Genomic DNA, 24741 nt, shown 5'->3' with positions numbered 1-24741 from the left:
GAATGGGCACGTAAACAATAATTAATAATACAAATTAAAACAAAAAATATTACCCCCATCAAGATATAGCTCAATCGATTCTACTCTCGATTCTGAACAAACAGTTTTCAGGTTTTTAGTGTTAAGTGAAACACGGTGTATCTTCTGCGAATCACGAACTCGGTTTTTTTTCGGAATACTTTTAGTAATTTGCATGTTAAATTTCTAAATTGTAGCATTATTTTATTCCAACACAAGCTGTATTTACTATTTATCCTATCACACGATTTAAACTTCATAAGTTTTTTTTATCTCTTCATGGGATCGTGATTCGGAATAATAAAAATAATTATAAATAATATATTTAACATCCATGTGGAGATACATATTTAATAATTTCGAAATCTGTCTTGAATTTATCTACTATTTAGACGAAAACTATAAAACTAATTACTTCCCAATAAATAATTACTTTCACAATAGAAGTACTTTCTACTTTCAACACATTAAACGTATTTGCAAGTACTTCCTTCGAACAATAATATTTTGTAAGGATTTTATCTAAATCTCTACGATTGACAATTTGTATTTTCATTGCGATTAACCATAGTATGTAACTAGACATGACGTCACACTTCCTTTATTTGCTATTATCTCGAAAAACACAAATTTAATTTAAAACACAAATTCAAAATTATGATATTCAGATAGCACAATTACCGAAATGGTTTTCGAAATATCCCATTTAATAAATTCTAACAAGCTTGTTCGAGTACAAACGTACTGAATCCCTGTGTAAATAAGTTACTTGACACATGTCGCATATTATGGTAAAATGGTTAGATAGAAAATTGCCATCCATATATTATAAAAAAATAGTACATATAAAAATGCAGCTTACATTGAACTTGGATAAACCAAGGTTAGACACAAACGGTGAACGGTGACGGTTTCGTTTCATTCCAAATCATAAACGTTTTCGACCCCGTGACAAACAAAAACGCTGTCACACAGACTCCACGTCACCCAAATGGCAAAACTAAAATTGGACTTTATTAGTCTGCACTACTTACTACTATACTCCAGTCAGTTAGTCTGTGATCGATGGTGGTCGGCGTTGGACCAGCGGTGGCAATATATGTCGTATGCGTGGAAAAGAGAAAAGAAGAATGAAATATATTTTAAGATTAGATCGGTCATTATAATACAGGCTGACCAATAAAAAAAAAATTTAAACATAAATTAAAATGAACCTTAAGTCTCCTCCAAGACGCCTCCGTATCTGTTATAGATTCAGATATCCCTTTATCTGTAATTTAAGTTGCTCATTCTGTATCAGTATTACAAATACAGGGCTTCCGTAAGTTTGAACTCGAATAGGCTCGCTAGAGTGGTAAAGCTGTTATGATCTCATGATTCTTTGTGTTAGTTTCTTGATGCACTATGATTCGTTGGTTGACGTCGAAAAATTAGCTAAATAACCCATATGGTTTTCAGGCTTGAAAAATAATTGAAAACGGAATAAGGATTGAAGATAATAATGTGATGGCACAAGACTGTTATTCACGTAGAACTTGATGCTCCAGCTCTGCAATGAAATAATTGATACCGATGGTTCGGTCCAAATCAATTATTAACTTACAAGACTTAAAGAACAAACAATAAACTATAGAGCCACAAAGAGTTGTTCCAAATTTGTATATCAATGGAATTTCACGAAAACGGCAGGCGAAGAACTAAAAGGGTTTTTGATTTACCTACAAAATGTGTCTTCTAATAAATGCTGAAATGCCTTAGTTACCCTGTTAACATAAAATTATGATTTATTACGAAGATAAATAGCAGATTTGTGTATTTCTAATGTGCTCATAAATATGTTTCTCATGGTTCTACAATGTTTGTAAGTCATGAATATTGAATAACTTGAGTAATTCAATTTGTATTTAACGAATTTGCAGAGTTCTAAAATAAAATTATTCCTAGATATATACTTGCGAATGGTGTGTGTGTCTGTCTTTATATTAAAGAACTCGTTTACTTGCTATATATGCGGGCGATTGTTAGCGAGCCCAAAGAATAAGAAAGGTCCACTAGCTCGTTCAAATGTTAGCTCCGTAGTAACATGATTAAGCGTGAGCTATGGATTTTGCTACTTATTTATTTCATGTCAGACAGTTAACGCTATGCATATATTTATCTTTTTTTATTTTTCGTGGAGCCTACTCTCAATCGCTACAATATATTTAAAAACGATATCGTTTTTTCTAATTCCTTAATCTGAAAATCATGTACCTACTTTCATCTAGCAGGTAGCTACATACAATACCTAGGATGATTAACGCATAAATGACTAAAATTAACAAGTCATCGGATCTATCAGTGTCTTTTAATTTTTTATTATAAGATCTTAGTAATAACACAAAACCATTGTTACTATGTTCATTTGGTAATTATGTTAATTCGGTTAAACCATACGAACGTTACGTCTCTGAAAGAGATTTGCCTTCATACTGACTTTACGTAGTTATAGTGTGGACTGTACCTGATTTATAGGTATATAAAGTTTATGGGAGTGTGACTATTCGAGTTATTCGAAGATCGTGATGTGTGTACGTTGATTTGTCTTACTGCACGATGCTATTAGATAGAACATTTAAGGAAAGCCAAATTATGCCACTGGAGACAGTAATAAAACTGTGAAAGCAAATTAGGTACTTCCAATTATTGTTAATATATATTGGACCAAGTTGATTGTTTGTTTAGATTAAGTTACGTTAATTATTAAATAAACTGGGTGTTATTGTTGCTAGTGTCCTTTATTTTCGTTAAATTGATGAACTATTATTGTTGTGATTGTTTTACTAAAATACTATGTAAAACTAAGTTAAACGTCTTAAATTATTTAGACAATTAACTATGTCCCTTTATATCTTTTGGATTAGTAATATTATAACCTGAAAAGTAGCGGTATATTTTTATCTCCGAACTTCGATCTGCGAAACTATGCATGCATACAGTTGGTTTCTAACCTAAGTATCCATTTTTTAGGGTTCCGTAGTCAACTAGGAACCCTTATAGTTTCGCCATGTCTGTCTGTCCGTCCGTCCGTCCGCGGATAATCTCAGTGACCGTTAGCACTAGAAAGCTGAAATTTGGTGCCAATATGTATATCAATCACGCCGACAAAGTGGTAAAATAAAAAGTCGAAAAAAATGTTTTGTTAGGGTACCCTCCCTACATGTAAAGTGGGGACAGATTTTTTTTTTCATTCCAACCTCAACGTGTGATATATTGTTGGATAGGTATTTAAAAATGAATAAGGGTTTACTTAATCATTTTTTGATAATATTAATATTTTCGGAAATAATCGCTCCTAAAGGAAAAAAAAGTGTGTCCCCCCCCCCTCTAACTTTTGAACCATATGTTTAAAAAATATGAAAAAAATCACAAAAGTAGAACTTTATAAAGACTTTCTAGGAAAATTATTTTGAACTTGATAGGTTCAGTAGTTTTTGAGAAAAATACGAAAAACTACGGAACCCTAGACACTGAGCGTGGCCCGACACGCTCTTGGCCGGTTTTTATGCAATTCGTATGGCAACGTTGGTTCTTAAGTTGTGCTCATATTGTTTTACTCATACCGCAATATCAAATATCATAGGAATTCTTATATTTCAGAAGAAATAAGTAACATAGTGTATGTTGTAGTAACTGCCATCGGGCCAAACAAGATATCTGAGTCAGCCCTAAAGACTCTACTATTGAGAACGGTTGTACATTTATCGCATGAATGGATACTACACGGCCAGATCCCGACATTCTGGCACACAATATTGTTGCTCGTGAAGAAGTGCGAAAAAGGCAAAGAACGCCGTTGACTGAATAAAAGATCTGATGACCGATCTGGCCCCGTTAGCCTGCTTGCTAAACCGATGGTTCTAGGTTTGAATCCCGGCAAGGGAATTTATTTGTGTGATGATATTTGTTCCTGGGATATCATTGTCTGAGGGCCCACTACACAAATCTTCTTGAGCTTACTATGTGATTTGGTAAATTTATGTAGATATTTATTTTGAGCAGAATTGACACAGACTATTTTTGATATTTTATCTGTCCTAAAGACTGTATCGTTAAGTATGGAGACAACTTTGAGTAGCCGTATTTGTTTGTTATTGTTTTTTCTTAAGACAGGGGCTTAATAAGTCCTTAAGGTACGCTTTTTGTCCTTGAAACTCGACTTAAAGCATATGGTTTAGATAGTATTGACTTAGTCCTCCCGAGTACCAATTACGATTTCGGACAAATGCTGCTAAAAAATTAATAAATTGCGTACAAAACGATACGATTGCGAAAACAAATTGTACGGTGCGAACCTCAACTACACGTTATGATCCACATTTGTTAAAAATAAAGTTGAGGATCTGTGTATGGCGGCCATTTAGAGAATGTGGCATGGCGCTTATGCTAACTCCAACTTTGATGTCGAATTTATCTATCATAGTGTTTATATCGATCTGGTTTAGGGACTGTTCAAACTGTGTCTATTTTTTTATCTGTTTCTCTCATCCTGCTTGCATTGAAAATTAACGGCAATTAAAACGTTGCTCAAAAATGCGTTTTTTTTTTAATTTTATAAGTTCACCTCATTTATTCTGCAAGTGCTCAATTGAACAACCATGAAGAGGACTCTTAGAGAACACGTTTTGGCAGCATATAAAATAGGTTGTCCGAAATTTATTTGCTAGACCTTAATGAATGCATCATAAACTTCCTAAAATAAAAAAAATATATCAGACCTTCTTATAATAAATAGTGCATACTCTCGGAACATAATCATACAAAATTATGCACATGTCAACATTTAGACCAGGTTTTTTGTCCTTATACTTAACGATACAGTCTTTATATGTTTCTCCTTGCTGCTCAAATATCTCAATACCAAATTTCACCAAAACCCTCCACTCACTCTTAAGCCATCCTATGGTTCTAAAGACCAATCCAACCAAAATAAATGTCTTGTTCATGTAGCGCCGTATTTTCAGATCTACTCAGTGCACTCATACTTTGCTTGTCAAAAACAGTGCCCAATATCAGGTGTACCGTCGCGGCTTTTACTCGTGTATAGCTATAATACCAAGATCTCGACTATCAGATTGTCCGACCTAGGAAGGAAATCATAAAATAACCGTGTGTGTTGAGAGGCGAGAAAAAAATCTATGTGAAAATGGACAGACAGACTAACGGACATAAAAGTGAAAAAACTGGATACAAAGCTTGTGGGTACGGTTTTTAGTTTATAATTTTTGTTTTTCCTTACACTTTTTCTGTGTATTCACATATCGATTGTGTAGATCTTAAGCAATAAATGAAACTTGATATCTAAAATGATTAAAATGCATTGTTTTCACATAATTTATTTTAGTAGATATTGTGACCAAAAATGTAAGTTTATTTTTTCAAAACAACCGGGTTCGATTCCCCAGCTGGGTACAGTTTTTTTTCAAATGTATGAATGCAGTTTTTCTTTTTACTAAAATCGATGACATGGTTCCTAAGAACAGATCTTCGTTCTCGTACCTATGTCTTATAGTTTCAAACTTTCCCATACTGAGTATACTGACCGACTTGAATGAGGCACCCTGTTTATGGATTATTTACATGCTTTAAGGTACAGCGGGGCAAATCTCGACTGGGGGGCAAATGTAACTGGTCCATTTTTCCATGTTTTACAATGTTTGCTTTATTAAATAGAGTTATGTATGGTAGGCGTTTAAGTGGAAACATGAACAACTCAACATCATAGTGTAATAATGGAAAAAATGGATCAGTTACAATTACAGTTACAATGTACCATACCATACCTTTAATTAAATGACAGTCTCTAAATAAGATCGAACATTAGGTACGGGGATGACGGAGTAAGGGCTCGATTACACTGCGTCGTTACCTAGAGTATGAGGTTGCCAGGCAACCGACATTGTTTTCATGCGGCGAACTACTCTGCTTTTAGTAAGCAAATGAGTCGTTTTTTATAAGTTTCGCATAATCAATATTTCCTAAGGACTTAAGAGCAGCAGAAGTTACCAAAGCTAATACAGCCTAATTTCATAAAATTTACCATTTTAATTTCATCTCATCTTGATTTGAACTTAACATGCATTTGCATTTCAAAATGAAGCCTATGTGCACGTCTTCTCTTGTTGTAAATCTTTGTACCGAAAACTGTTTGGAAGTAGAAGTTGTAAGTATCTTTGATATTATTTTACAATCAACTTTTTTCGTATTTAAAAACATAATAAATGGTTCTTAAATATTTTCTCTCAGGCTGTTTAATTTACGCTTCTGTAATTGTATAGTCTAATAAGGCTTTTATTAAAAGAGATTATGTAAACTGTTGCTTAAGTTTTACAGCCATCTGTGCGAAAATATAGGTTTCATTACTCATTAGTAAGGGTAAACTTCGTACGAATCTTAACAATTAATTTATTAATACGTCCGTCATATCAAACATTACAATCGCAAACTAACGTTTGATTTGAGCAGTATACCTGTACGCTTATATAATATGTTTTTTTAGGTATAACATAGGTTCTTAGAATCACTTCTACTTTCAAGTGCAGAAAAAAGGAAGTTGGAAATGAGTGGCGATAAACTAAAGGGACCAAAGTCGTTGTTTAAGCGCACGTGCCAATATTGATACCCGAACAAGCGAAAGATTCCAATATTTGAATCTTCAGCGTTGCGAGGGTTTCAAGGCAAGAAGGTTAAACAAACTTTGCCACCGAGTGAAATACAAAATTTTTCACCACACCAACACGAACAAAATAACATCAAATTGAATCAATTCCATCTATGTATTCAATATTTATGATTCAAAATCGTCATTTATAAGTAAATTCTACCAGCCAGCTAAAGACATCAAGTTAAGAATTTGTATGAAATTTACTTTGCACTCTTGTGGATAAAATGCAAAATTGATCTTTACCAGTTGGTGTGGTGAAAATACTTTTATGGTTCAACTCGTAAAGGATAGTTAAAATATATATATGCATATATTATAACGGTTTCTAGCTTGTTGAAATTTCTCACAGGTGTTTTGGTCCTAACTATTTACAAATCATAATTTGCGATTTCTTATGTCAAGTATGACGGGTATTTAAGCTACATGCGATTATACGTAAATGTCTTAACATTATGTTAGAAAGACCTTTGAGTTTATATGACTTTTTCTAATTCATTCATTTAGATACGGCTCATAAGTTTTGTTTGAAACGGAATGCTATCGAAAAATGTTTTGTATGTTTTAATATATTTATTTGCAGACTTCAGTTACGTCTAATTCCATGCTTCCCGAGGAAATTGTGAAAGAAATGAAAACAGAAGACCAAATTTTAGCCCAGCTAAGGGCGTCCCAAAGCTCCGGGGCAATGCCCAACATGGCGTTTATGAGCGAACAGAGCAGCGCTCCCGTGGCGGCGCCAGCCAAGCCGGAGGAAGACCCCGCAGTATTGAGCGCAACCCCTAACCTGGAAGAATTGCACAAACTTATGCAACAAGACACATTAATGGCTAAGACTGATATCCCTGAAAAGAAACAGGAAATCAAAGAAGAAGTTCAGGTAAATACTTAGTCAATTAGTTATTTCACTAACATCGTTTGAAGCCTTAAGTTACTTTAATTATTTTATAAAAGATTATTTTATAAATTGCATGATAATTCGAAACAATGTTTTATGTGAGTTCTATAATATGATAGTTAAGAATATTAACAAAGCAAATGAGTTTCTTAATATGATCACACGAGTATTTTAATGCCAATATACATACATACGATCAGTACGACGTTTTACAGAACATTATTATGGCCATTTGAATTTTTGAATACTAAGCAATTTTTTGCTTTGTGGGCTTATTTATTACCTAACTCTAACTAGTGCGGTAATATAGCGCCATATGTGCATACAGTTAGAATACACCACTATATATAAAAAAAAACATCGGTTTGTAAATAAAGGCAATTTTGTTTGTCGCGTTTAAACATATTATAGGGATGTTATGTTAGGATGTAAAGTAGTTAAATTACTATGAAAGAAAAAAATAACGGATTTACAATAGTACCATTTGCTGTATGATAAAATGTTGATACAATTCAGATTTCTAAATTTATAGATTTGACGCTATAAAAAGGACAAGGGCTTATCTTATCTTAAGAGCTTTAATAATCTACTAAAGGTCTTAAGTTTGTACTGACTGTCTATGTTCAATCGAATAGGGATGTCTACATAACAAAAATGGCATTATGTCTAGTCCGTCAGTTAGATCGTCCAAAAATACTGAACACATATTTTTAGCTTTTTCTAATTAATGAAAAAATACAAAGATATAGAGCATCATAGTTCCGGAGTGAGTGCTTGTGACGTCACTTCTAAGTAAAATTTGTACCTACCTAGGCGTGACGTCACACGAAACTTTAACGCACTGTACCGTCGTCATTTTTCGTTTACGAGAAAAAAGTAAAAATACGTGTCTAAAATTCTTTCATAATCTAATTGAAGGACTAATTAGTTTTTTTAGTCGTCTCGCCTATTGGTTTCAATTTCGACATTGTATTGTTTATCTAGGTATGCGTCACCGCCAAAAGGACTAATACCACAGAATAAGTAATAGTTACAGTTAAAATACCGTTCAAAAAGGGCACTTCCTATAACACCGAAGCTTGACAGTAGTTCAAAGTCGAATCGTGTTGTCCCTTTCTAATGCATGGCTCTATCCGTTTGGTAAATAATAAAAAATGAAGTAATTATCTGTGGTGCACGCAATGGGACTTGGAGTTGTGCTAAGCTTAATAATACATATCAACGTTGAGCCGAAAAGAGCCGGATACGCCGACATGGTATAGCATTCAACAACTGCTAATACTGGATTTTAATCACGAGGAAATGAAACGGTAATAAAATTAAAAAGAGGGAGTCTAAAGTGGACTAGAGGTACATTGGTCAACTATTGGGCTAAATAATAAATTATGTCTGGTGGTTGTACGTACATACGTTGTAGGTTTTGTATGTATGATATTCAGTGATCGGACTCTTAGCATCATTTCTAACAACATAACGTTCATTATTCCGTGAACGTCATACAAATGACGCCCAACTGTCCGATCTCAGATCATATTATTCTTTCTTTGACACAATACTTGTAATGATCATATTTTTGTAGAATAAATCCGATAAACCTAATAAATTGGAGCACTCACTGGAATCTGTAAAACCCAACGAGAGTATACAGAATAAGCAACAGGAGGCCAAGCAGACGAAGCAAAACAAAGCTGAAATTGAAAAAGCCACTAAGAACAAAGAGAACAAAACTAAAGCCAAGAAAGCTAAGGAAGAAAAGAAGGACGAGGGATCCGAAACCACTAAAGAAGAAGATTCAAATAAAGTAGAGGTAAGGTAATGCCTGTTAAGCAGGACACTATCAATTAGTCAGTCGTTGAGACGCAGATGTGGTTAATATCGATCATTCCTTGTATCGTTGGTTACATAGTTGTGGAATAATTCATATCTAGTTGACTTGCATGAAATCAACTAGCTCCAAGAATGAGATTCTTAATGCTAAAATATTTTTTGCCATGTACATGTTTACTTAACCATCTTTAATTCATTAACTCTAGTCTGACCAAAAAGATTAGAAATTAAAAAGTGGCAACATTGTAGTGCCATCCCTTTCAAATCAGTATGTGTGAGAAAACGGGCGACAGTACGATGATGCCATTTTTTAATTTCTACTCATTCTGGTCAGACTGTATTTGATTAGGGATTTTTTAAAATTAATACCAACTATAAATTAACACATTATCTACCAGACAAAAAATGGCGCACTACGTTAGAAACCGGTTTTAATTTATAACCGCCCACTTGTATGGCGAGAACCCTACTGGTGGGTTCTCCAGCATCTGAGCAAAGTTCACGACTCGTCGAGTCCACCAGGTTCAGGTTCTTGATTGTGAAAGTAATAAAAAAGTAAAGCTTTTTTTTATTTAGTCATAAACTGACACTGAAACATGTGAGAAGACATTGACATTACGTTATCATTACAGAGAAAGTCTGAAGACTCATCACCTTCAAAGAGCAAAAAAGATGAAAAAGTTAATAAAAAGGAACTAGAAAAAGAGAAAAAGGTAAGTTATTAGTAAAACTACAAAAAAGCACAGATTTGTGGCTATTAATAATCAATATATTATCAATAAATCAGGTCTTGATATTTTTTTATTTACCTCCGAACATTTCAAGTTCACTGTTGTTGTGCCTGTGTCTTGGAGAAGACTGGACAAAAACAGCCAAATGTGTTTTTCGAACTACCCGCACAGTCTTATTTATCAACATGAACGTTTTCAGCACTAGGGAAGGTTATGTGAGCAAATCGACACACACTTAACAATATTCGATTTATGTGAGCGCCCATATGTATTTTTCGGTTACTGACCAGTCAGGATTCCGTGTGGAGGAGATTTGAAGCCCTCATCTGAAGTAAAATCGCATTGGGCGATTGGTCGAAATGATTTGAGGCTTATGCCAAATCCAGTTGTTAAATCCTGACTTACTCACCTTTAGTTTTTGTGTATTGTTTTTTAAATAATAATAATTATTTGGAATGATGCTACGGGTTTTCTAATAATGTTATGTTTTTAGGAATGGATCAAGGAAGGTTTCACCATCGTGAAAGGTCCCGAAAAAGCCCCGAAAGACAAGAAGAAAGCCGAAGAAATCAAACTTATCGAAGAGGCCGAGCGAAAGAGGTATTTATCTTTTTTTTAAATAAATTAAGTATGAATGATGTCTGACGGATGAAAAGTTGCTTTTTTTAAGTTGAATCTGTTTTCGCATTAAAGGCTAATTTAGGCGGCACGCCACCTCGCATGTGATTTAATGTACATTTGGAGATCCTGGGGATACTTTCAATTCAGCACAACTATCAAATTAGCTTGGTCAACGAACGATCCTAGATGGAATGGCCGAAAGCAGAAAGTTTCACTACGGGATGTTGTTAGGGGTAGTCAGGAGACATACATACTAAAAGTCCTCGGACTTTGGACGTGAGCTCGAAGAGGGGGGATGAAAAAAAGTCCCATTTTTTGGTTTTTTGCTCATATTTCAAAAACTTTGCGTCATACGAAATTTTGGTTTACTACACTTTGAAAGCTTATAAAATTCTCTATAACTTTGATCTAGAAACTTTTTTTCTATTCTCAACTATTACATTGCTCCATATCTTGAAAAATATTTATCTCAGACAAAAGTTTTCTTGAAAAATCTTGTAGATCATTCAAATACCTTTCATAATATGTGTACATATGCTTCTGGGTCATGTACCGTTGAATAATTATACGACTTTAAAACGAAATAAAACAACAAATGTTTGTGACAAACGTGTAAAATATGTATTTCATGAACATGATTGTATTACGATGCTGTATAAATGAATTCACACAACAGGTAACAATACAATTAGTTGTACATAAAGGCCTTCTCACACCCACATCTACCACTACTACAATCTGTAGTGCACCGGCAAAATATTAACTTCAGTATTTCTTCCGGAGCAGCTGGTACTTTGGTTTGCACAGGAATCAGTAAGTTGCTTTCGTTCCGTGCCCATCCCCATTCATCATCCTCCTTGCGTTATCCCGGTATTTGCCACGGCTCATGGGAGCCTGGGGTTCACTTTGACAACTAATCCCAAGATTTGGCGTAGGCACTAGTTTTACGAAAGCGACTGCCATCTGACTTTCCAACCCGAAGGGTAACTAGAACTCATTGGAATTAGTCCGGTTTCCTCACGATGTTTTCCTTCACCGAAAAGCGACTGGCAAATATCAAATGACATTTCGCACATAAGTTCAGAAAAAAGTCATTGGTACGAGCCGGGTTCGAACCCGCAACCTCCGGATCGAAAGTCAACGACACCCCCAGGATAGAGGAAGACACTGATAATAACGGCGGGGAGGATATTGTCTAAGATACAGTTGTCACATCTGATTCAGATGACATGGAAGAAACAGTTTCAATTTGTTTGATTTATTTGGGACAACAAACACAGTAACACACAAGGTTATAATAGAGAATTGCAGTGTTGACAGTAGTAAGGTGTGAGACCGACAGCATTTCAAACAAACAAAGAAGACCGATTAGTATCATCCCGCCCAAAGAGGCAGCGAGTAAATTAAAACACGTGTAAGTTATATCCATACCTCCTAAGGATACTGAGGCAAGTGTAAACTCATGATTTTACAGAGGAGAGCCGTTCAAAGGTACAAAGTAACATAACTAACATATTTGTTCACGTAATAACATAAAAATTCGGATTTGTTTTAACGAAATCAATGAGGTTATTTCTGCATTCATGAGAATTTTAAATTTATAACAGTTTATGATCTAAGAGTACTTGATTTCTAGATCTAAGAGTACGAGTATTTTAGCGCACTTTGTCCAGTATTCGTCAAGTAAAAACCTTTTTTTTACGTTAAAATTTGATTTAAAGTAGAATAGTAGTAGAAAACTTTTAAGAGTTAGGGTTAGGACATAATTGTAACTTAGGCTCCATTTAGACGGTACGAGAACTCGCATACGAGTTTTATTACATTGCGGTATTTGATAGCTGTGCAAAATTAATCTAACCTCAAACTAAAATCGCATGCGAGTTCGCACGCCGTCTAAATCAGGCCTTAAGCTGTTATTTGCAGTTTTTACCTCTGAAACTAAGTTAGTTAGTTGTATTTCTAGATCTAAGAGTACGAGTATTTTAGCGCACTGTGTCCAGTATTCGTCAAGTAAAAACCTTTTTTTTACGTTAAAATTTGATTTAAAGTAGAATAGTAGTAGAAAACTTTTAAGAGTTAGGACATAATTGTAACTTAAGCTGTTATTTGCAGTTTTTACCTCTGAAACTAAGTTAGTTAGTTGTATTAGTATTCCACACTTTTTTTACCTGCCTCGCTAATATAACAATGACTTTTTTCTGAACTTATGTGCGAAATGTCATTTGATATTTGCCAGTCGCTTTTCGGTGAAGGAAAACATCGTGAGGAAACCGGACTAATTCCAATAAGTCCTAGTTACCCTTCGGGTTGGAAAGTAAGAAGGCAGTCGCTTTCGTAAAACTAGTGCCTACGCCAAATCTTGGAATTAGTTGTCAAAGTGGACCCCAGGCTCCCATGAGCCGTGGCAAATGCCGGGATAACGCAAGGAGGATGATGAATGGGGATGGCACGGAATGAAAGCAACTTACTGATTCCTGTGCAAACCAAAGTACCAGCTGCTCCGGAAGAAATACTGAAGTCAATATTTTGCCGGTGCACCACAGATTGTAGTAATGGTAGATGTGGGTGTGAGAAGGCCACAGAGAACCTCCTATAGAGTGGCAGTCTTGTATATTTGGTTCGCGATACGAGTCACCGGTGTTTGGGGTGCGAGGAGCGGGCGGGGAATGTGTTAAGCGCGCTGTGATTGGCCGTTTCAAGGACGGCGGGCAGTCGCGCCAGATGAAAAGGGACAGAAGTATGACTGTCCCTCTACTGACGCGTAAGTGGCCAATGTAAGTTGACCTATGCCGGCTCTGAATAAATTATAAATATGACTTATTTGTGGAATGTAATGCCGTCTGTTTTTAAATTTGAGCTTCTTGTTACCTTTCCACACCATTTCACACTACAGGTGGACATCTTTAAGGCATCAAAATACCCTTTTCCAATTTTTTTGTGCGAAAAACACGCGCTGCTTTCAGGTCTGTTACTTGGTCGATACTGATCGGGCACGGCGAGCGCCCGCGCTTATATCAGTGCAAATACTAGGAAGGCTGGCGACCGCGAGTCGTCTTGTAATAGATGTCTATAGGGGTTGGTCTGTGGAGAAAGCCTTTATATACAGCTAATTGTATTGTTACCTGTTGTGTGGATGCATTTATACAGCATCGTAATACAATCATGTTCATGAAATACATATTTTACACGTTTATCACATACATTTGTTGTACATACATACATACATACAATCACGCCTGTATCCCATAAAGGGGTAGGCAGGAGACATGAAACTACTGAAGCTTCAGTGCCACTCTTGGCAAATAAGGGGTTGAAAGAAAACGAAACTGTGACATTGCAGTGACAGGTTGCCAGCCTCTCGCCTACGCCACAATTTAGCCCATATCCCATAGTCGCCTTCTACGACACCCACGGGAAGAAAGGGGGTGGTGAAATTCTTTACCCGTCACCACACAGGCAACATACATTTGTTGTTTCATTTCGTTTTAAAGTCGTATAATTATTCAACGGTACATGACCCAGAAGCAGATGTACACATATTATGAAAGGTATTTGAATGATCTACAAGATTTTTTAAGAAAACTTTTGTCTAAGATAAATATTTTGCAAGATATGGAGCAATGTATGAAGCAAAAAGTGGGGGGGGGACACGATTTTTAAAAAAATTACAGTTTTTAGGTGCTCATACCTAGATAATGGTTGAGAATAGAAAAAAGTTTCTAGATCAAAGTTATAGAGAATTTTATAAGCTTTCAATGTGTGGTAAACCAAAATTTCGTATGACGCATAGTTTTTGAAATATGAGCAAAAAACCAAAAAATGGGACCTTTTTTCATCCCCCCCTCTTCGAGCTCACGTCCAAAGTCCGAGGACTTTTAGTATGTATGTCTCCTGACTACCCCTAACAACATCCCGTAGTGAAACTTTCTGCTTTCGGCCATTCCACCTAGACCCCCCTTTTGAGCATTCATTGACTGATCTAAATAGCAGAATAAAATCGCTTGTGAGTTCACGTACCGTGTAAATGGACCTTAATCACAACAATGACAAAATAATTTGAACTCGTCATTTAGATTAAAATTTGCATGACACAGGAAAGAAGAGGAAAAGCTCGCAGTCGAAGAAGAAAAGAAGAAAAAGCAAGCAGAGGCACTTAAAAAGCAACAGGTAACTTTGTCTTTAGAAACTTATAAACCAATTTTTTTTAGTCGGCTGTCACACATCGTGGTGAACATGTATACTTATCATCGAATTTAACTTATTACCAGGAACAGAAGCAGCAGCAGCGAGAGACTAGCGAGACTATAATAAAGAAAGCCCCGTGGTCAGCGGCTGTGAATTTAGCTCAACAGGCAACGACCAAAGATGGACTGAGCCTAGCGGAAATCCAGAGGCTTGAAAGGGAAAAGAAGCTGGAGCAGATGAAAGAACAACAGCAGATGATGCAAGTCATAGCGCAACAGCAGGCCGCTGCACTCGCGCGCGAACAGGTCGCTCTATTTTACTTTTTTACATGTATATTCATTTTAGACCGTAATGTACTTACAACTAATCAATCCTTGGAAAGTAATGTTACTTTTGTAACTACAATGTTGTTTAATTCTTTTAGGAAATGCAAGCTAATTTGGGTTGGGCGAAAAAGAAACCTAATCCGGTCGGAACGGGACTGTCCCTGGCAGAAATACAGGTGGGTTGAAAAACATGACATTTTAAGTCTGTTTTGCAGTAAAAGAATAGATTCTTAAACTGCAGCGAGTATTAGGTGACTGTCTCGATGAATAGGCACAAGTTGTTTGTTTAAAGATTGCATGAAATAAATAAAAAATGTTATGAACTAATTAAGAAGTTCAAATATGATGGTGATATTGATGTTATTCATATGTAAAATTTAACACCTTAAAGATTGTAAGTAGAAATGTTTATTTTCTGAAGGCGGAAGCTCGCAAACAATCGGCAGTGACGGCCGCTGCGGCGGAGGCGGCGGCGCAGGCCGCGGCACAGGTGCTGGAGGACGCCGCCGGCCCGGCGCCCGCCAACCACGTGCCGTGGGGCAACAGCACTCACAACGGAGGTAAATATCGATCGGTCACTACTTAGTTCGTTTCAAATTTTTAATATATTTTGGGGTCCCTATACCCTTTATCAAAATTAACGTGTGAACGTGTCGATCAAAACGAGTGACAAGTTTCCAGGCTATGATTAATTTCAAAATAATTCCTAACAACTTACGTCACTGTATTTATGTTCAGGCGGTTTCTGGGACTCGCCCGCCACAGCTCAACCTCCAAAACCTGTCGAAAAGCCTCAAGATCCGCAACGGGCCGTGGAACAAAACGCCAGAAATAAGAAAAAGAATACTCTTAACATACCTTCGAAAAAAGAAGCCTCCCCCGGCGCAGAGTTTGACACATGGTGTAACACCGTGCTTGCTTCGTGGAGCGCCAAAATCGATGGTGCGTACGATTTATTGTGCAACAATATTAGTGGTTTGTGACTCTGCAGGGTGTCTTATCAACTAACTAAATGTTAAAAACTTAATGCTTTCTTTTTATTTAATGCGTTTCGTATTTTACTGACTATTAATCCATTTCTTTAAACTAGAAGTAAGGTCTAATTTTCATGATCAAAATTTAATTAAAAGTATGTGGACCATGATTGGGTGTGAACGTTCATAGTTTATAATTCTTTCCATACATTAACGAGTTCGTATTTCTCTATTTGGATATAGACGTTGAGAAACTTCGTATTGTACCTATCGGTAAATATATTTTTATCAACCAATAAATTATCTTTCGTATTTTGCAGTGCCTACGTTTGTAGGCTTCCTCAAGGACATTGAATCACCGTATGAAGTCAAAGATTATGTAAAGTGCTATTTGGGCGAAACCAAAGAATCCAGCGACTTCGCCCGCCAGTTTCTTGAAAAGAGGTATATATTTGCCATATATACATGAATTTTATTCTTGTGATAACCAATTGAGTATATTAACCGCATATTAATGGACATTGAAATATTAGTGATGATGAGATGTGATGTGAGCAGCATATGTGAGAGGTTTGCGAATGTCGACAGGTCCAAGTTGCTCCGCGTCGGCATGGTGACGCCGTCCGACGACCTGTGCTCGCCCGCCGTAGCCGTCAACCCGCGCACTACGTCGGGCTCCGACTATCAGGAAGTAAAGGTGACTTCATCGATGTACACATTGTACCCAACTCATATTATTTATATCTCGGTGTATAAAAACAGGCTATATGTAATTTGAAATATTTTATTTCAGGGCAAAGGCAAAAAGACAAAGAAGAATAAAATGCTTAAAGTTGATGCCCGTATTCTGGGCTTCTCGGTGACTGCGGCCGAGGACCGGATTAATGTCGGCGACATTGATACGGTGTGAGCGATGCAGGTTACGTACTAAGTGTTCAATATAACTCGCCTTGTGATAAACCCGCCGGTTATTGTGTAAAACACGCGTGAGTTCGCGATCTTACGATACCAATCTAATTTAATACAAGTAACTACGAAAAACGTTTGACAAATCGTTGGTCGCTGCTAATTCAACATTTACAGATATTACAAGTTATGTTATGACTTGTGCTCTATGCCAGAAACTTGATATTTCAATTAAACATAGGATTAGTAAGACAAACAGGAACTGAGATTTCTGAAAAAAAAAACTATTTTAACAGTGGCAAGTGCAGCTCCAGACAAAATGTGTTTGTTGAAAACATAAGAAGAAATGAAGAAGTAAGAAGCCCAGTTTGCCATTAACTACTGACCGACTGGTTAAAACACTGTTTACAGTTTGACTAGTATATTTGTTGCCCATGTAACTACACGATTGACACCCAGCCAAAGGAAGCAGCATATACATAGGTATGCAATACAAATGTGCACTAAGTAACTATTTCCTGTGACATTATTTCGATGCGCAATACAATAATTAATATTGTTTTACAACAGCTTTCGTGACTGTTTCGTGTTCCGCTTTGATTAATTGGTCTGTGATTATAACGTCAATTTTAAACTGAGGCGATAGGCATAATCAAATAATAAAGATACTGTTGTAAAGTTTTCGGTTTATAATTATGACTATGTTATAATATACATAAAGGTGTAATTAGAGAATCTCAAACTTCTTCAAATTACGGCCCTGTTTCTCTCTTTAAAGCGGCGATGACAAATTGTGCCTTGAAGTATGAGTATCCCGATCATTCTTTGGGATTAATGTAATTCATAAAGTGTACCCATCGTCATGTTTATCCTTCAGCGATCTGCGGTGGAAAACTTTAGCTTAGATTGATTAAAATACATCAAATCAGGCTGTTTCCGCCGGTTGCCACAAGTTGTTGCCACTGGTATTAGCTTGTATTTTTCCCACCTTTTGCCATTTGCGAATAAATAAAGCCTTCTAGTTGTTACCAAATCGAATTGGTGGTAACTACTGGGATTTTTTTAAGAACAGGTGCTGTAGCCGAATGGCATTTCTGCGACGCGAAACGAAAACGAAACGCCGCGAAAGGTAGTCTGGCTCTGTCGCGCCAATACGCAAGAGCGATAGAGATAGATAGCTACGAAAGAGATATTATCGTGAGCGTTTCGTGGGAGTTTGTGCATTCGGCTACGCACACAGGTAAGAAATCTCTAGAGAATCAGAGCATTCTTTTTTTTAAGCAGCGTGACTTCGACCACACACCTTGAGTTTGAGCCTCGTATATGTCAATTCAAAATTATGTATTAGCCTCCAAATTATGTTATTTCTTATGAAACCCAACCATAACCTACGCGAGCCCTTAAGCGATTATGTTATTTTGCTAGTGGTACTAGAGTCTCTGCAGTCTCGACAGCTAGTCTTCACTCGTAGCAGTGGCCATGCCACGACGCAAAGTTAATTCTGTCAGGCCTAGCACACCTTGTGCATTGACTGTCGTTGAAAGATGTGGGAGATCCATTCATTTGCATGAATAGTGTATGTCGGTCACACTCGTGACACATAACGTTACAATGAATGTTCCAAACTTTGTTCCGAAACATCTAAATAAGTCCAGGGTACGTAGCCGAATGGCACAAACGCCCACGAAACGAAACGCTCGTAGATATCTCTCTATCTCTATCGCTCTTGCGTATTAGCGCGACAGAGCCATACTACCTTTCGCGGCGTTTCGTTTTCGTTTAGCGTCGCAGAAATGCCATTCGGCTACGGCACCGGGTTCTTTTCTCAGTTACTGAACCTGAGCCAGCACAATAAAATAGAAAGAAAAGTTTCCCGTCAGAGTACAGTCACCGGCATTAATATTGTACAAAAAACAGTGTCAGATAATTTAGCGGCCTTTTTGTGCGATATTGCCTAGGCTAGATCTGGATTGTGGCGCAAAACGTTTCTACGACTCCCGCGGCCCTTAGAATCTAACTTTTGTTCTGCGAGTGCTCTACCACTGCACAAATATATATTTTTCTTTTTGGGGGCTCTTAAGTGATTGTAATAGGTATGTAATAACATTTTTATGATTTTACAAATTTAATTTTTTTTTCTAGTCAGTTTTTTCATTCTTATTGAATTTTAATTTATAAGAGGCATCGATTTAAAACAACAATATCAAATGAACTTTTAATTCTAATTAATAAACTGTTTTCTCAACCAAGGCCCTATTGCATAACAATTTACAACTTGTATTACAAGTGGAACTCTCTTTCTTATAAAAGGAATTGGTTGGGAACTACCGCTTGTAATATGAGTTGTAAATTGTTATGCAATAGGCCCCAAATAGCCGAAATAAAACGCCGAAACCACATCCATGCCTCGCGCTCGCACTTGTGTATTTATTCAGTTACAATTTAATGTAGATATGGTAAATTATCAGTAACAGGCCAGCGTCGAATAACTGGCCACCAAGATTATTTTTTACATGAAATTTCTATAACCTCATTGCAATAACTTGCTACGTTATACTTTAATAAATTATGTTTACTGATAATGCAGAGTTCATTTTTAGTACAAGTACGAGGTCAGTCTTTGAAAGGGGACGAGTTATTGACTATTTAGCCTACATGTAATGTAATTTAATCATATGTAGGACACTCTCAGGATGATTATTAAGATTATTATATACCGGATTTATGAGATCTAACGCTGAAACTGTCCATTAAAACATTACAACGTAGGCGACATTGTCTAATCCATGATCTATGTGTTATTAGCACCACCACCCATATATACAGGAAAGTCGGCACAAAACTGAAGAGTATTTTGCACATACATTACTCGTCTATGCTAAAATACTTGTATGTAGTATTACACTCACAGAACCATAATTTAGATAGAAGAATGAGGTAATATATTTATATGTAAATGAGCCGAGTTTGTCACATTTTGTACTGACATTGTTACTTCTTGTGAGTTGTGATAGGAAATACAGTTGTGTACAAAATAATTGGAGTAAGTAAATAAAAAAATGAAAACTAAGAGAAAATCATAACTTAAAATCAATTAATTTGGAATTACCTTTATTGTTTTACTAAATTACTACAGTATTTTTACCCCCTGCCTGATGAATTGATGATATAGCCAATGGAAAATATACAATTCTATTCAATTTGTACACTTTAGTATCTTGTCTATTGTTGTCAATCAAAGTTTTACTCTACACCCATCTCATCCAGAAATAATGTTATTTTTTTATATGCTCACCCACCTCGCCGAATGCACTAAAGCTCCACTTTGGGTTTTCTCCACTTCTGGGCTTTTCTGACTGACTAATGGGTGTTTTTGGTCATTGCTTTGACCAGTTTGACTTAGCAAATAAAACAAGTAGTAGAACTCAAACTGCAACAAAAAAACGAAATATGGGACCTACTAACACTGCCGGCAAGAGGATAGTCACATAGAATATGATAGATTTTTTTTCTGGGAAAGATGAGTGCAAAACATCGATTATAATACTAAAGTGTTATTATAATTAAATACGATTGTATGCTTTCCATTTTGTATATCACTTTAAAAGCGATCCCTGACAGGTAAAAAAACAGTTTTCATGACCACTTTGTTTACTTACTTAAGTATAAGTTGGAATCTATGTTAAGTAATGTAATCAAATATAATAACGAAAATTCCAAATTAATTGATTTTAAGTTATGGTATTTTTTTATTGATTGCTAAGATTTTGCACACAACTGTATGTCTCAGGTCCTTGAGTGTTAATATTTTTTTTATCGCGAAACAAGGCATTTTTATGGTTTCGTTAACTTCCACCTTCAAAAATTGACGCGCGAAAACTGGGACGGACTACCTGAAATGTTTTGATTGACTCCGGGTAACCTTAAGTATGTAGTATATGAAATCTGTGAGTTGAATAATAGTGTTTCACCTCAGCCCCGATGTCCTACATTAAAATTATTTATAAGAATATATATACATAATTATATATAAATACATAATATATTATGTACGGTGAAATTTAATCGGTAATTAGGAACCAATTTTTCTTTTCAGTAATCGATATTTATGTGGCACTTACACGGAGTTAAGTGTTTTTTATTAATTTTATCATACCTAATTTAAAAAAAATATTTTCCATTGAAGTTTATTGTCACCCTATCAGCGGTGTAGTTTAAAGAGTTCAAACCCCCTTCGAAAGTAAGTCGTACCTACTTAAAAAAAAACTGAAGGTTTAATGGATGAAAACTGTCAATTTGTTATTGTAAACTTCATAAAGCACACGTCTGGTCTGTCAAATTCCCCAGCGACGTGATGGCACTTAACATACACTAATTCCTTTTAATAAATGTAGGGTGTCCATGTATCCAGTGCCTGTTAATTTTTACAATATCATTAACAAATTAGGTATGAAAAAAAAACTTAATTCCATGTAAGCAAAGACATATAACTCCGTATAGACAGATTAAGTCTAAGAAAAAAATGTACCTCAGTACCATACAGAAAAAGGTACGGTGGCCTAGATGGCATTACACCTTTGGGGTACGCTCAGCTAGATGGAGCTAATATTAATATTTGTCATTTTAACACATATCAAGCTAAGAATATGGGCAAATTGTCAAAACTGAGGTTCAAAAGTTTTAAGCTTGTGACAAGAGATGGCAGTCTATGTACTGTGATTACACATTTTACTTTGACAGTAACTCTCTATAATACTCGATCCTCTTTGATGTAAGTAATTCGATTACTGAATAAGAAAAATTGTTTTCTGATTACCGATACCGTGTATAATTTTACATTTTTACGTCAGGACGTGCAACGGCGGATAAAATTCGCTACGCGATAGTGGCATTATAACATTTATAACATGTACAAACGCTCAGTTTATAATACGTTACATCCGTTACTTTTATAGGGCTATTCCACACTAGTGTATTTAGAGCGTCAGCACTTGGCTGTTCTAAGGGAAATGTCGTCGCTAGGGAGACGATAGTGAGGGGGTGGCTTTAAAACTCAACTAAGTATATTTAGTATTTTAGTGATATCACATCACACACACACGTTTCTGTTTTATTTTAAAGTCGCTCAGACTGTCTGGCCCGGACATCAAACTACACAAAGAAATGGAATTTAAAACCTTTTAATTTGCCGTAAATGTATGCTGTAATTTTATTCTTTTAAATTTTCTTAAGGAATCCGTATTACTCCAAAAGTTGTTAATAAAGGGCCCTTATTCATATTTAATGCATTGTGCGCTATAATCGCTTTTGAATAACGGTATCAAAATGATACGCGGAAATTATGTAAATAAATATATTGTTTTGTATTATAATATGTATATTGCATTTTTAAGATATTAAAAACAAAGCACATGAGTGTGCTAGGTTTTATATGAACGTTTCATTTTTTAATCTGTACATAAAATATTTTTAAAATAAATTAATTTGTAGACCGGGAAAAATACATATACATATTATTTTAATAAATTGGTTAAACATAAAAGTTTACGTAATATGATACTAATGAATCCATTAGAAGTGGAAGAGATTTAGTGTAAGAAATAAACGTAACACGAATTTGACACCTGAAATTCATGGGACTGTATTTTAATTTTTGACACTTAGTAGTCGCGAAACCAGCCAGCCTAGCCAAGGTGACAATTGTTGACGCTCCGTAGCGTGCCCCTCTGTAGTTCTTCCGTATTGGTGTGACAGAGCCAGTTGCGTTTTGTTCGCCTCGGAACGTGAATGATTGTCACTTCTGATAGGCCGGCTCCTTTTTAACCCCCGACGCAAAAACGAAGGGGTGTTATAAGTTTGACGTGTCTGTCTGTCTGTCTGTCTGTTTGTCTGTTTGTCTGTCTGTCTGTCTGTGTGTGTGTGTCTGTCTGTGGCATCGTAGCTCCCGAACGGATGAACCGATTTAGATTTAGTTTTTTTTTGTCTGAAAGCTGAGTTAGTCGGGAGTGTTCTTAGCCATGTTTCATGAAAATCGGTCAACTATGTCGCAGTCGGGGGTTTTTCAAAATTTTAATTGTGTGGTTAGGTTAGGTTATCTACAATCGATCAACTCTTTTATAACCAACCCATGATAAAAAATAACAGCCTAAAACAAATCTGTTACCTATGAAGTTATAAAAACATGTTAAACAAATGAACATAATGTTATGAATATTATATGTTATGGGTATCAAATCCAAGATAAAAATTTTCCTACATACATACCATACCTATACATTTATGGATTCAATCAAGTTGTTTTCAGCCAGGACGATTAAAATAGTTATTTAAGAAATATTGAATGTATTGTACCGTCGCTCAAACATTATGAATATCACCGCAGGTGGTCCTTTGCAAAAACGAAAAGGTGTACTGGGTTATCGTGCCTATGTTGTTTGAAACATACTGAAACTAACTTACACATAAAGTTACAGCGGTGTACGTGCCGGCAGGATTTCAGTAGTTTGGTATTATTTTAAAGCTGCAGTAGAGAATAGACATGCAAAATGGTATATGGACATACCTAACTTTAAATTTGATAGTACAAGTTCACTAACTACTTGTTACGACTAAATCATACTAATGGATTGACTTTCTGAAAAACTAGTATTTGAAATTAATTTTTCACCACACCAACTGGCAAATGCTTACTTTGCTATTCGAAAACAGACAGCAAAATCGCATTTTATCCACAACAGTGCAAAGTAATTTCGTACAAATTTTAACTTGATGTATTAAGGTGGCTGGTAGAATTTACCTATAAATGATGATTTTGAATCATAAATATATTGGAGATATTGATGGATTTGATTTAGTTTAAACAAAGAGGATCGAGTATTATAGAGTTAGGTACTGTCGAAGTAAAATGTGTAATCACAGTGCATAGACTGCCATCTCTTGACACAGGCTTGAAACTTTGAACCTCAGTTTTGACAATTTGGGCCATATTCTTAGCTTGATATGTTTTAAAATGTCAAATATTAATATTAGCGCCATCTAGCTGAGCGTACCCCAAAGGTGTAATACCATCTAGGCCACTGTACCTTTTTCTGTATGGTACTGAGGTACATTTTTTTCTTAGACTTTATCTGTCTATACGGAGTTATATATGTCTTTGGTTTAATGTTTTATAGTCAGTATTTTGTTCGTGTTGTTGTGGTGAAAATTTTTGTGTTTCACTCGGTGGCAATGTTTGTTTGACCTTCGTGCCTTGAAACCCTCGCAACGCTCTAAATTCCACAAAAGTGGGTGAATCTAATGGAACTACTGGAAGCAGTGAAACACTTGCGTTGTACTTTCCTCGCTATAGTGAGGGGAAAAATTTTGTGTTACACACGGGTGCAAATGTATTTTACTCGCTTCGCTCGTGGTTCAACTATAGAATCCTTTCACTTGATCGTTTTCCAATTCCACACTCGGTGTTAAAATACATCTTTGCACCCTTGTATAACAAATAACTATTTCAATTTCAATGTAGCCAAGATACTGTACTCTCCCAGTGTTTTTTGTTAGCAAT

At 35.9% G+C, this 24741-nt stretch overlaps 1 protein-coding gene across 1 annotated transcript in view; it reads left to right on the top strand.

Annotated features, from left to right (window-relative positions):
- LOC125240792 (GRB10-interacting GYF protein 2) overlaps positions 1-21755 on the top strand; it is a 43070-nt gene extending 21315 nt beyond the window's left edge. Inside the window, exons 16-27 of the mRNA XM_048148875.1 lie at positions 7302-7598; positions 9196-9423; positions 10076-10156; positions 10668-10774; positions 14890-14962; positions 15064-15285; positions 15405-15482; positions 15728-15866; positions 16045-16248; positions 16601-16724; positions 16869-16977; positions 17074-21755. Coding sequence (XP_048004832.1) covers positions 7302-7598; positions 9196-9423; positions 10076-10156; positions 10668-10774; positions 14890-14962; positions 15064-15285; positions 15405-15482; positions 15728-15866; positions 16045-16248; positions 16601-16724; positions 16869-16977; positions 17074-17190 — 1779 coding nt within the window. The 3' untranslated portion in view covers positions 17191-21755. The remainder of the gene's footprint in view (positions 1-7301; positions 7599-9195; positions 9424-10075; positions 10157-10667; positions 10775-14889; positions 14963-15063; positions 15286-15404; positions 15483-15727; positions 15867-16044; positions 16249-16600; positions 16725-16868; positions 16978-17073) is intronic.
- The last annotated feature ends 2986 nt before the right edge of the window (positions 21756-24741 follow it).

Source organism: Leguminivora glycinivorella, chromosome Z (assembly GCF_023078275.1).
Source record: "Leguminivora glycinivorella isolate SPB_JAAS2020 chromosome Z, LegGlyc_1.1, whole genome shotgun sequence".
NCBI classification, from domain to species: Eukaryota; Metazoa; Arthropoda; class Insecta; order Lepidoptera; family Tortricidae; genus Leguminivora; species Leguminivora glycinivorella.
The sequence above is the reverse complement of the archived record's forward strand: the minus strand, read 5'-3'. Positions and strand labels throughout refer to the sequence as shown.